Source organism: Vombatus ursinus, unplaced genomic scaffold (genome assembly GCF_900497805.2).
Source record: "Vombatus ursinus unplaced genomic scaffold, bare-nosed wombat genome assembly UNPS02014945.1, whole genome shotgun sequence".
Taxonomy (NCBI): domain Eukaryota; kingdom Metazoa; phylum Chordata; class Mammalia; order Diprotodontia; family Vombatidae; genus Vombatus; species Vombatus ursinus.
The window spans coordinates 4,908,046-4,921,417 of record NW_020954723.1 but is presented as its reverse complement, the minus strand read 5'-3'; the positions used below and the strand labels follow the sequence as shown (position 1 = coordinate 4,921,417).

At 40.5% G+C, this 13,372-nt stretch overlaps 1 protein-coding gene across 1 annotated transcript; it reads left to right on the top strand.

The window, feature by feature from the left end:
* The first annotated feature begins 209 nt into the window (after positions 1–209).
* Positions 210–12,912, top strand: CALM1 (calmodulin 1). The gene is made up of 6 exons (XM_027844631.1): positions 210–467; positions 3,915–3,945; positions 5,069–5,212; positions 8,220–8,326; positions 8,698–8,833; positions 9,004–12,912. Exons 1-6 carry the CDS (start codon positions 465–467, stop codon positions 9,030–9,032), a joined length of 450 nt encoding a protein of 149 aa, XP_027700432.1. The 5' UTR covers positions 210–464; the 3' UTR covers positions 9,033–12,912.
* The last annotated feature ends 460 nt before the right edge of the window (positions 12,913–13,372 follow it).

Genomic DNA, 13,372 nt, shown 5'->3' with positions numbered 1-13,372 from the left:
AGGAGGAGGAGGAGGAGGAGGAGGAGGAGGAGGAGGGCGCGGCCGGGGGGGGGGGGAGGGGGGGGGGGGGGGGGGGGGGGGGGGGGAACGTATTAGGGGCGAGGCTACGCACCGCGCCGCAGCCACTCTCCCTCTCTCTCGCTGCCTGCGATCCCCAGGCTCCGGCGGAGGGATACATCGCATTATATATAGAGAGAGAGTTGAGGCGCAGTATCACACCTCCGGCGCTTGCAGTGGGAAGTGGTTTGCAGGAGGCAGCTCCGTTACTCGGGCGGCGGTGGCGGCTGTAGTAGCAGCAGCAGCAGCAGCAACAGTAGCAAGAGCAGCCACAACCTTGTTGGCACCCTCGGAGGCCGGAGCTGCGGCAGGGACGGTGGTTACAGCGTTAGTGCAGCAGGCTCCCCACCGAAGCGGCATCAGCAGCCTCATTCGTTCCTTCCTTCCTCTCTCCCCTCTCGCGCACAATGGTAGGTCGGGGTGGCTCCTGCTGTCGTAGCAGCTGCTTGTGCTTATTTTCCGCTTTTCTAAGTTATTGGTTTATTTCTCCTTTTTGTTGTTGGCTTTTTATCTTTTGGAGGGGGAAGGGTTTGCCTTCTAATTTTTTTCTTCTGATTCTCGCTATAAAGTGCGAATAATAGGGATGCATTTTGGAATCGCTTTTTTTGTGTGTGTGTTTCCCTTGCAATGGAGTTTCTAATTTTTATTCCTTCCTCCTTTCCTCCCTTCTCTTCCCTCCCCCCTCCTCCCCCCCACTGAACTTCGCCGTGGGCTGTGGAGCTGCATGGGCGCTGGACCTGCTGCAGCATCTGCGCCCTCTTGTAGCCTAGCCACCCCCTCCCCTTCCCTCCCTTCCTCCCTCTCCACCTAGCCCCTCACTGCAACCAACGCACGCTTCCCCCAGCTGCCTGCAGTGCCTTGCCTGCAGCGCGCCTCTCACCTCGGGGGAGGCTGTCGGAGGGCAGCGGCTGGGGGAGGGGGAGATGATTGCCTTGTGTGTCTGCTTGCTTTGGGGGGCGGGGAGGGCGTTGGGGCGGGTTGCAGCTTGGCTTTGGGGAAATGGCAGCGAGGTTGGGTGTTGGAAATGATGTACGCGTTCTCCTCCCAGGCTAACCGCGGAGAATGAATGAGTTTTTGGCGCATAACGCCTGAGCCGGACCTCGGGCTTCGGGGTTTTTGTGCCTCCAGGGCTGTCGCCACCCTGACTGAGACGCAGTACATGTTTAGTGCTAGTTGCTCTCTGATTGCCATCAAGTGCACCCCTCTGAGATTGAATCAGAGGCGCCCATTTCTCTACCATTCTTGTGCGCACAGGACGCGAGTTGGGGGGAGGGAAGCTAGGAGACTGGGAAGGGTGGAGTGGGGGCAGGAAAGCGAGGAATTGGGGGGGCGGCGATCTAGGAGATTTAGGGGGAGAGACTTGGATAGGACGGAAGCAGCCGAGCTGCACTGCGCCTGGGGGGGGGGTGGGGGCTCTGCAGTTATTGCAATGTGTCCCTTTCCTCCTACCCCAAAAACGCAGCTGTAAAACCATTTGTGGGCTTCGTTACATCATGAGGTCTCCTCCTTCCCTAGAGAAGCGTTCTCGCTTGCGCGCTAATTGGGGCGGGGAAGGCGGGAGGTGGGGGGAGGAGGTTGAGGGGAGCTGGCGAGCAGCTTCGTTTCCATTAGAGACTGCAAAGTTTCTGCTTTGGGAGGAGGCGGCTGCGGAGTGGGATGGAGGGTGTTAGAGGAGGCTGCCGCCGGTTTGCCGGCTTGTGAGACCAGAAGGGGGTGGGAGGTGGAGGAAGAAAAGAGGAGTGGAGATTATTGGACAATGGTGAACACAGTGACTGCACTGGTTGGAAAGGGGAAGCTCCTAAGTCCCTTTGCTATAACCCGAGTGTCAAGGCACGTATTTTATTAGCTTTCTCTGAATTTCTGGAATGTTCCAAGTCTCCCACAATTTCCTCTCATCTCAACTTTTCCTAATATGCAGTCATCGCTTCACTTTGTCATGGTTGCGCTCCTTTTCAGCTGCATATCCCTACCCTGCTCAGTGTTACTTCCCGGTCTGAGGCGGGAGATACCCTCCATGGTTTCCGCTCTCTCTTTGCAGTTCCTGCCGGCCTGTAGATTGCCAAATGTGATTATGGGCCGTGCTGGGTGTGTGTTTTCCACAACCCCCTTCCTCAATCACCGCCCCCCTCCTTTGGGGATAACTGACATCACTGGGACAGGATTTTATGGCTTGACTGGGTGGGGTTATTGCTCCAGTGTTACTACCTTTGCCCTGGTAGTCAGGGCAATGGGGTGTCGGCAGGAGGCAGTTGCTTAGGTAAAGCAAACTGCTGGATGCTTTATAATGGCCATGTACTCTTCAATAGCTCCAGTATGTTAAATCTTTTTTTTTTTTTTTTTTTTTTGGTGAAGTGGAGCTGGCTGTGCATTTCTTCCTGGCTGTAGGATAAGGTGTGGCCTTTTCTGTTGTACAATAGAGACCTTCCTCTGGTAGCATTACATAAATCATCATGACTACTTCATTTGATCAGAGAAAGCCAATTGATTGCTACTGGGGTTGAAAAAATGTACACATCCAAGTTGTTTACTACTCAGAAAAAACTTAGGTTCAAAATGTGATTGCTGTTGTGAAAGGCCCTGAGAGAAATGTTTCCTTCATGCATGACTTATCAAGGAAAAAACTATTAGGAATTATTTTGCAAGTATATCCATAAGATATCCTTAATTAAAAGGAAATAAAGATAAACCTTGCTCTCTAATTGTGTGTACTTTATCATTCAGGGTTCCATAGACCAAACAGTGCAAGTGAAAATTAAATTTCTTGCCATTTACAGCTTTGGTTCTTATATTATGAGAGAATCTTGTCTCTTGTCAGAATCACCCTTAAAATGGGTCAGGTGCATGTTCTACAGCAAACATAATAGTTTCTTTCCCCACTGAGGAAGGCAGATGAATAATTATTGTGTAGGTTTCTATAACCTTAATGTTACTGTATTCTATAGCATCTAAGTTAAAAACATTCTCTTCGTCACTGAGTCAGATGGTAATTTGTCTGGGAGCATTATAAAGTGGTAGGCTTTTAACAAATAACTACCTAATTAAAATAACCTGAAAGCATTTATTACATTAAAAGGAAGCTTTGAGGGTGGAGGACAAAGCCATTGGTATACATTTGGTTTTTTTCCCCATTTAAATGCATCTCCTGTAAATGGATTAACATGCTTTTATATCCAATACAGTATAATTACATAACCTGTATTTAGAGTGCCAGCAGCAATACTCAAGGTACTATAAAAGCCTAGACCTGGATGTGATCCTGTTAGCTCTGGAGCTGAAAAGAGTTGGGCTGGGTCACTTCTCGGATGAGAAAAAAGTGGTTACTGCAGAAAGCTGTGTTAATGATTCAGTAGATGGCACTCTTCTGTCTCCGTTCTCTGTATGTCTTAAACTTGATGCTAAAAAGCATTCTGCCACCAGAGGTGCCATTTTTCATATAATATATCAAGTCAAGCACTGACCTCTTCTGGTTATTTAAAGTTCTCATAGCATGTAAGATAAGCCACCTCTTCAGAAAGAACGTGAACCAAATAGCAGTTGTCACTTTCTTGCTGTGATACATTTTAAAATTGCATACAGTGTATTCCCCGTTGCTTGTTTTTCTGGGCTGGTAGCTGCTTTTTGGGATTTTGCAAAGATTCTTTTCATTTTAAAGGCTTTTTTTGGTCACAGACCATGCAGGGAAGAAAACTCAATCAGCAAACACTTATTAAGAGCCTATTATGTTCTAGGCACTGTGCTAATTTGCAAGCAAGAATGAACTTGGGAATTTTCAATTCTTTTAATTTATTGGAATGCCTACCATTTGATCCCAAACTGTTTCTGCATTGGATTTTAACATTTTTCTTTTCTTTGTATAGGCTGATCAGCTGACCGAGGAACAAATCGCTGGTGAGTGTCTCTGCCTGGTAGATTGGAGGCAGTGATTATTGAATGGAAAGGCACAGCCAGTCGTTCTGGGGGTGGGTCCATGGTGAAAGAAAGGAATAACATCAAATGTAACAAATAATAAATACCTACTAGGTGAAAGGAAAATAATGCATGAAGATTGTTGGATGACATTTAACTCTGAATTTCCTGTTTCACCAAGCTCCTCAGTAGCTGCTTAGTAACAAGCCAAACTGATTAATTAGTGCGTTTGCTCCTTTTGGTTCATCCTTTGGTTTATTAACTAATGAACTAAGTAAGGTAATTTGTTACCCTTGAAAGAGTTTAAAATGACAAGTGTACGTACTGTAATTGCCTGCCTTTGAAGTTTTAGTTGAGATTTCTCAATTCTTAATTTCTCAGTTTTTAGTAATTTGGAAGGTCTGTGCTCTCTCTGTCATGAAATAACCTAAATGGAAATGAACATGTTTGATCTCTTCAGAGCTATAATTATTGAGAAGTAAAGCTGGAAAGCAGTCTCTGGTGTCATTGGTAAAATTTGGTTTGGTTTTTAATTTTAGTTATATTTTGTTGATCATATCTGCAGAATCCTTATTTAAAGTAGTCTCATTTCTAAATGTTTCTAAAATTATTTTTTGCAGACTTGTGTGAATAATTCCCTGTTTACTCATATGTGGTCTTTACCTAAGAAATTATAATAAAGAAAGGCCTTGGATTTTTTTTTTTTCCAATCAGGCTTTATAGCTGGTTAGGGAGTTGAGAGAGATTATCTAGTTTTGTTCTCCAATAGTCTGCTTGTGAGCATACCTAGAAATAATTGTTAAACTACAAACTAATATATGTATACATGTATATATCCATATCTATATAATACATATATATATGTACTTATTTTTCATAACTCTCAAATTTGTTACTAGAGAGGAAATATTACCACAAATACATATGCATGTATTTTAGGCTGCTATGAGAAGGTAGTTTGATTAAAAAAAAATTGTTAGACTATTTTGATGACTTTTTTTTTTCAAATAATCTGGAAAGTCCTGTGATTAGGTAAGCATTAGACATTTATGTGTTATTGATTATGATCCATAGACTGAGGTGGTGTGGTGGCTTTTGTTTTCAGAATTCAAGGAAGCTTTCTCCCTATTTGACAAAGATGGCGATGGCACCATCACGACAAAAGAACTTGGAACTGTCATGAGGTCATTGGGTCAAAATCCAACAGAAGCAGAATTACAGGATATGATCAATGAGGTGGATGCTGATGGTAAGGGCTTTGAAAGTCTGAATGAGCTCCAGGTTGTGTAACTTTCTCTAGTTAGAACATGTTCTAAGTCTGTCTTTCAGGCCCATGAGCAAATACATAAAAGGGCTTTTATATAGTTGCTTATGTCTTCATAACCTTTCATAGGGTAATCATATGGAATCTGCACCAAGAAATGAAAGTAAAGTATAGTTCTTAATTGTCCTTGCCTATTGAAGCGAAGCAGCTTTCAAGGAGTAGTGGATAGAGGGCTACACTGGGCAATTCAGAACATCTGGATTAAAGTCCTGCCTCTGACACTACCAGCTGTGTTGTCCTGGGCAAGTCCCTTAACTTTTCTCAGTGGCCCCAGGTAAATAAATTGAGTTGTCAATCTGTAGATATAGAGGGACTTTGCATATTAGAAGTTCCCTACACAGGTGAAAATAGAAGTCAGAACCGAAATTGAAGTTTACTTATTTATCAGTATTGCTTATGTATCTGAAAGTTACATTCTTGTTACCTAGCTTGAACTCTTATAGTTTCTGGATCACCGTGGTTTGGTTTGGTTTGGTTTTTTTATCGCACAGAACATTTTATCAGTCAACACTTGCGGTGCAGAACATTGTTCCTAGGTCCTTAGGTGAATACAAAAGAAGTAGAAATGGTCTCTGCATTTAAAAGAGCTTATTGTTCAGTTGTAGGGGCACAGAATTCTTATTTGTTCCCTTAAGCTACCTTTTTATTGGGTCACATATCAATATCTACCTCAGCAATGGTATAAAGTAAGAAAGCACTGAGGCGATGACAGGTAACAGAAATCGGGGTGGGGAAGAGAGTCAGTCATGGAGAGCTGCCTACAAGAGAATAAATGAGCTGAGAGGTTAGTGTCGGAAGAGTATGTATAAGCAAACAGTAATACAGGGTCATCAGTCTTGTTAACCTAAGCTTTCTCAGAATGACTAAATGGTTTATATTTTAAAATTTGTTACTTGAATAAATTAGCAGGAACCACATTTGCAATGTTAAACAGGTGGAATTTGAGGGGGCATTTTTTGGTAAAAGGGTTCAGTTCATAGAGGGTTCTTAATATACCTTTCATTTGTGTAGTACTTTATGTTTTCTTTTGTATTCTTTGTGTGCGTTATCATTTGCTACTCATAGCAATGTAACTGTAAGGGGGAATGTGTTTGACAGAGTAATAGAGACTTGGAGAAATGAAATGTTTTCTCTAAGGTTCATGGAGAGTAAGTGCCTGAGCTAAGTCTAAACCTCAGTTTATCTCATTAATAATCTGGTATTCTGTCTACTTTTAAGTCTGGTTTCCATTCCAGTTGTTTTGGAAAGTAAGTCTAATAGATAGCTTTAAATTGTGTTAGTTGACTGCTGAGATGCTTGGGTATCTCAGGTGATTCTCTACTTCCCATCTGAAAACTATTAAAAAAAAAATCCTCTCTTGAAGTGACAGAAATTGTACCCTTAAGATACAGGCTACAGTAATTGCAACTGATGTGATGAGAAGTGATCATGCATACTCAAGAGTTTAAAGGAATTAGCTATGAGGTTTAATAAACATCTTATTTTTTGTTGTTGATTTAAAAGTATTGCATTTACAAAATAACATTGGGAATTTGTCCTTTGAACACAAAAGGTAGAGTTATAAAGAGTGTATTCTAGTTTTAACTTTACCAGGAGGGATAACCATAACTAGAAATGCTAATAATGTGATACTCTTAGTCTCTTGTGATTTTGTTCCTTTCACTTAACATTAAATAGCTTAGCTTATCACTTGGAACAAAAGTCACTTTTTCCCTAGTTGAAGTAGTAACTATAAAACTGAAAGATGGTTGTGTGGCAGTAAAGATTCTTTTGATAGAACAAGAGGTTGTCTTAAATCATGGTCCAAGTTATGTGAAATTCCCAAACATCTTCAGAATGAAAGATACTAAGTAAAAAGGTAATGTGATGGCTATTGATTGGCAGGGGGGGTACAGTGGAAAGCATCCTAGACCAGAAGTTAAACTACTTGGGTTTGAACCTAGGTCTGCTCCCCAACTCTGTGTGTGACCTTAGGCAAGTCAACTACTCTGGACCTTAGTTACCTCAATTATAAAATGGAGGACTAGAGGACCTGAAAAGTCAGCAAGGTGGAGTAAGTGGATATTGTGTGGATCTGGGCATCATGGGCATCAGTAAGATGTGTGTTCAAATATTGCTTCAGATGCTTACCCTCTCCCAGAGTCAGTTTCCTCATCTGCAAAATGAGGATAATAATAGCACCTACCTCCCATTGTTGTAGAGGATCAAATGAGATAATACATATAAAGTGCTTTTCAAGCACTATTTAAAAGGTAGCTATCATTATTCTGTATTATAAAGCTCCTTATAGCTCTAAGTCCGTGATTCCATTATCATTACCTTAATATTATTTGTAAAGGAGGGTGGGAAGAAGTACAGAAGTATAATAACAAGACTTCATAGGCCACAAAGGAAAGAACAAAATTACTTATCTGAGTCGTCATCCTTTTCTTTCAAATTTAGTGCATCTCACATTAATCATTTTGGTGACGGAGATGGTATCAAAATGCCTGTTTTTGAGGCCCATTCTAGTCTGTGAGCCTCAGTTTATCAGTAGCATCACTTAGGTCCCTATAAATTCCTACTGAGTTGAGTGGATGCAAGCATGGAAGGAGAAACATCTGCTCCCTGTGGGAAATGAGCTCAGGAGCCAGGCTCTAGGGAACATGAAGACTCAGCTCATCTGATATTGTGATTTCTCTTGTTCATTTGTTCTTGTTTTGTTGCATGAGCAATACAGTGGAATTTGGAGTCAGTTTTGTACTTTATCTGTGAATTTCTTTGTATTAAAAGATGCTGTCCTGAAATTAAGTGGTCTGTCAGTTAGCAAATGCTTAAAAGTATCCCTTGGTCCTGAAGTGGTGTTACTGAGTATCTCTTACTAAAAAACAAAACAATTTTTAATCAAATTGAATAACCTACTTTCTGGGTTTGTTTGTTTTTTTAATTTGAGGTAATGGCACTATTGACTTTCCTGAATTTTTGACCATGATGGCTAGAAAAATGAAAGATACAGACAGTGAAGAAGAAATCCGTGAGGCATTCCGAGTCTTTGACAAGGTATTGCTGAATCCATATTGTAAATAGCAACTTTGAACAAGGGTATCAGAAGATTATTTAATAACCCACAAGCTGTAATAGACATTTATCTCCATTAACTAAGCTTTTCAAATGGGCCTTCCAGTGTCCCATCTTCATGAAATAATGCCCATATGTTTGTGCTGGGGTAGAAATTTCTCATGATTACAAAGATGGGACTTTTTAACTAGTCCTGAGTTTTTTTTTAATTGGTTTTAACAAATTAGAACATCTTTGTTCCAGCTGACCCACGTTCAGAGTATAGACCTAGAAAATGGAGAATTGTTTATGTGAGCGTGGATTGAGTGTAGAACAGTTGTGTGAAGGACTTAATAATCATTGACTCTTCGCAGGATGGCAATGGTTACATCAGTGCAGCAGAACTACGTCATGTAATGACAAACCTAGGAGAAAAACTAACAGATGAAGAAGTAGATGAAATGATCAGAGAAGCAGATATTGATGGAGATGGACAAGTCAACTATGAAGGTAAAATGCCCACTACTAGACCTCACAGTGTGGCTTTTTTTCTGTTTGTTTAGCAAAATAGACAAGCTTAGATAATTGGGTTTTCTTCTACACAAAGTACAATTGAGATGTTTTACTAAGTTAAAGTTGCTTTGAAGATAACCAAAAGCTGTGGTTGTTTGTCTTTTCAGAATTCGTACAGATGATGACTGCAAAATGAAGACCTCCTCTCACCTTTTTTCCCCCCTCTAGATGAATCAAATTGAATCTTTTACTTACCTCTTGCAAAAAAAAAAAGTTCATTTATTCATTCTGTTTCTGTATAGCAAAACTGAATGTCAAAAGTACCTTCTGTCCACAAAAAAAAAAAATCTGCATGTATTGGTTGGTGGTCCTGTCCCCAAAAGATCAAGTTACACATCAGTTTTACAATATAAGTACTTGTACTACTACCTTAAATGATAAGGAAGCACTTAGTGGACTCCTTAAAGTTCCATTTGCTAATGATTATTACACTGTTTGGGCTGGCCAGTTTTTCATGCATGCAGCTTGACAATTGAGCACAGTCAGACATTTGTATTAAAAAAAAAAGAAAAAAAGAAAAAGAAAAAAAAAACAAAATTTAAAAATGTACCCATGTGGGTTATCTAGTTCAATTTGTTAGTATAAATTGTCATAGCTGGTTTACTTTAAAAAAAAAAAAGTAAATACAATAAAGTAAAATTGGTTTACCTCAGGATGGTATGCAGCAAAATGGTTGAAGGATGCAGAATTTCGAGATGCAGCCCTAATGGTGGTTCTTCTGTACTTTAGTGTGCTCCAAACCCTAATGGTGATCTCAAACTCTGGACGGCATGTCTGTGTTTCTATTGGTTTAGCATCGTCTGCATTGCACTATAGTGAAACGGACGTCAGGCTGTTACCGTTCACACAAAATTTTTGAAAAGCAACCTTCACCAAGGGAGCATCTTTGGACTCTCTGTTTTTAAAACCTTCTGTACCATGACTTGGAGCTGGCAGAGTAGGCTGTGGACTTCAGCACGACTATCAACATCGCTGTTCAAGATATTACAATTTACGTCCATTCCAAGTTGTAAATGCTAGTCTCTTTTTTTTTTTTTCCAATAAAAGACCATTAACTTAAAGTGGCGTTTAAATGCTTTGTAAAGCTGAAATTTGAATTGGGACAGGGCAGCTGAGGGCTGGGGGTATTGGGGGAGGAGGGGAAGTATTGTGCTGGCAGACCAGTATGTATTCAAATGCCCAGACCTCTGGGTTTTTCCCCCTCCATCATCCTCTAGGTAGTAAGAACTGATCTCTGAGTCCAAAGATACTTACTAGAGACAAACATGCTGATCGGCTTTTTTTTTTTTTATATGGTAAAAATGTAAGTCTAGTTGGCCTTTTTGCTGCTAACAGCGATCAGTTCAGGCAGAATGGCCTGAAGAAGAAGTATCTATTCTCTAAAGCATGTATCTGGGATTCTTTTAAAACGTGCTGCTGATAACCTGCTTTACGTAACTTACTGACACCATCCATGGGAAAGCGTGATTCACGATTTAGAATGGAAATGTAACTCGATCCTTGCTGTGTGTGATAGCAGCAGTAGGCCACTTTTCTAAATCAATCTCTTCACGCCTGAAAGACTACCTTTCACCGTGCAACTTACAACTAATTTACACATGCTATTCACATAGCATCTTGTTTGGGTTTCTTCTCTTTCTCCCCCTTCCCCCAATTCTCCCTCCCCCACGAGTTCTACCTTTCTACTTTATTTCCAAATAGAACGGTGCCCTCTGTGTGTATGCTAGTTCACAGCTTGTAAGTAGAACTCCAGCCTGGAGTGAATTTTGTGTCTAATTATAAACCCTGTAACCAAAACTATTAGAAAGTGCTGACACCAACCTTTGTGACAGCATCAGCTCATACTAAAAAAAAAAAAAGTCATTTTAAACCCATGTTGCATTAAGTGGGCCACACTTTGTAGGAAGCTGGATTTTTCTATGTGTTAAATTGGTTCTATCCAATTAGTACATTTGTAGGTTTTGAGTTCCTGTGTATTTATTGAGTTTATTTTACTGGGGCATGGTGGGATACTGCTAGGGAAATCTGAGATCGAGTCTGCTACTTTGCAACTAACTAATAGATGAAGGGGCTGATCCCTGAGGCATTTTGCAGCTTTTGCTAAATGTTTCTGCCAGAGGATGGTTAGGAGCAGTGAGGTGTGGCAAAACTCAGATTGGTTTTTTTGCTTTTGATGTTTTGTTGTTTTTTGGTGGTTTTTTTTTTTTGGTGGCTAAAAGTTAGTGACCAACTTAAGGTTTGGAGAGACTAAGTTTTAGTTATTCCTGTTATGTTACTGAATCCATGAGCATTAAATATCACTGCTTGTTTCTCCATAACATGGAGAAAAATCCATATTTGGGCAGGTGATTGTGAACAATGGATTAGACTTCAGATCCCTTTCTAGTGCTGGGGATTTCCCAACATTGGAATGGCTACTGGAAAGGCTCTAGCTGGGAATATTAATAACTCGGTAGTCTATGATGTTCCTGGTCTGTGTGTGTGGTGGGGGGGAAGAGGGAGGCATAGAATAGCCCGATTTTTGGCCTAGTCTCTGGTTTTAAACCTGTGACAAGGTGACTTAAAAATGCCTTGGTCGGTGACTTCTTGATGTTTTAAGAGAGATGACTTTAAAAAAAAAAAGCAAATCACAAGCCTTTCCAACTCATCTTTTTCCACCTAGCCCCTTTCTTAATGCTAATGGGGCTTTTTGATTCAAATGCTAACAGTCCATCTGAACTGAATGTCTAGGAAACTTGATTTTTAGTTTTAGGGTTCTTTTGAGAAGTTAGCATCCTGTTCCAAACCTAGGCACCTTCCCCAAAGAATGTCTACCAATAATAAATGTGCAGAAGAGAAGAAAAAAGCTGGTGAGAAGTAGGCAAATGTAAGGTCATGTTTTTCCTTCCTGGTGTTTGGGTAGAGACAAAGGAACCAACATTTTTTTTTTTGGTCAGGATCAAGTGTTTGGTGTAAACAGAAGCTGGATATGGTGAATGTTTTTGAGTGAGTGAGTGAGTTGTAAGCTAGTGATATTGCTCTTGGATGTGTTAGCACTTCCCAACTACTTTTGCCCCTAACCCTTCCTGCTTTATAAATATATGCATATATTTATATATATAAAATCACTAGTCCAACTGGCATCCTGCTTTAGCCTAAGACACACCATAAAACGACTCAGTACTCGGCAAACACTTTCTCATGGTTTTGTTCTCTGCCTGTTTGGGGGTAGGTGTTGAGAGAGAGGCAAACATATCTTGGTATTTCGGATGGGTTTTTGATGCACTATTGCCAAGGAGGGCTTTTTCTGATTTTCTGACAAATGAATTTTTTGCACACACTCTAATTGGTGTCTTTCGGCAACCTAAAACATTGAAAATTAGCTACTGTACATATTTTTATATTCTCTTTATAAAATGCATGTTTGGTTGTATTTGTAACAATATTGTAATGGCTGTGCAGTAGGCTTAGAGTTGATGTATTTTGTGTCAAAGCAGTTGCAAATGATCCCCTCAATGTACTGGGAATATATTCCTAATCAAAGAATGTAAATCTGGTCAAGCCTGTCTTTATTCAATTATTATTTTTAAAAATTGACTTTACTGTGCAGCCCCCAAACTGCTTGCTCATCGTTTGACAGCGAGGTTCCACTAATTTGTCTTAATCCATCCCTTCAGCCAGCAATTTTTATCCCCTTGAAATTGACTTTAGGAGAGTACATGCTTTCTCCCATATGTATCTCTGCAGTGGAAGGTAGTGAAATGTGTGGAGTGGTATTTTCCCCTCCCCCAAATTCAATATTATATCCATTAAACATTTCTGTAGCAAAGGTCATAGTAGTTCTTTTGTTACCAAAGTTGCCCTTCATTATGGCTTTTTGGAAAAGGTGTTGAAAGTTTCTGTAACAGATCAAAATGTGTGGTGGAGGTTTAACCACCTCTTTGATGGGGGACCAACTTATGGAAATATTGTAAATAAGTTTATTTATAAACCTGACACTGTATTCAATAAACATTTCTGCAGCCTTTCATCTCTAACTGTGAAGTCTATAGGCTTTTAGATTTTTTTTTTAATTAAAGCTTTCACTCTCTCCACGCTACACAAGTTAAGACTCATGATCTGTGTAAGGTAATGCCAGAGGCCTCTGGTTAAAAAGGGGGAGTGAAGAAAACTTTTCCTACATCCACTGTGGTTTTTATGTTATGTTTGCTATTTACAGTAACTTGTTCTTTGTAGAACTGGATTTAATGTGTACGCAGCAGAAGCAAAACTGGTTTTCCTATTTGTCAGTTAGTGCTAGCCTCGTACTAGAAACATTCTTTGGTCTGAGCCTGATAACCAGCTGAGGTATCAGCATAGGGCACAACTGGGGTCAAGGTTATTCCGTATGAGTTAGCGACCTTTATGAAGAAGAGGAGAAAAAAGCTTTCTCATGAACACAGACCATATTTTTAAACCCATTCTCCCATGCTTGTGTTGTTACCCCAAATCTGACCT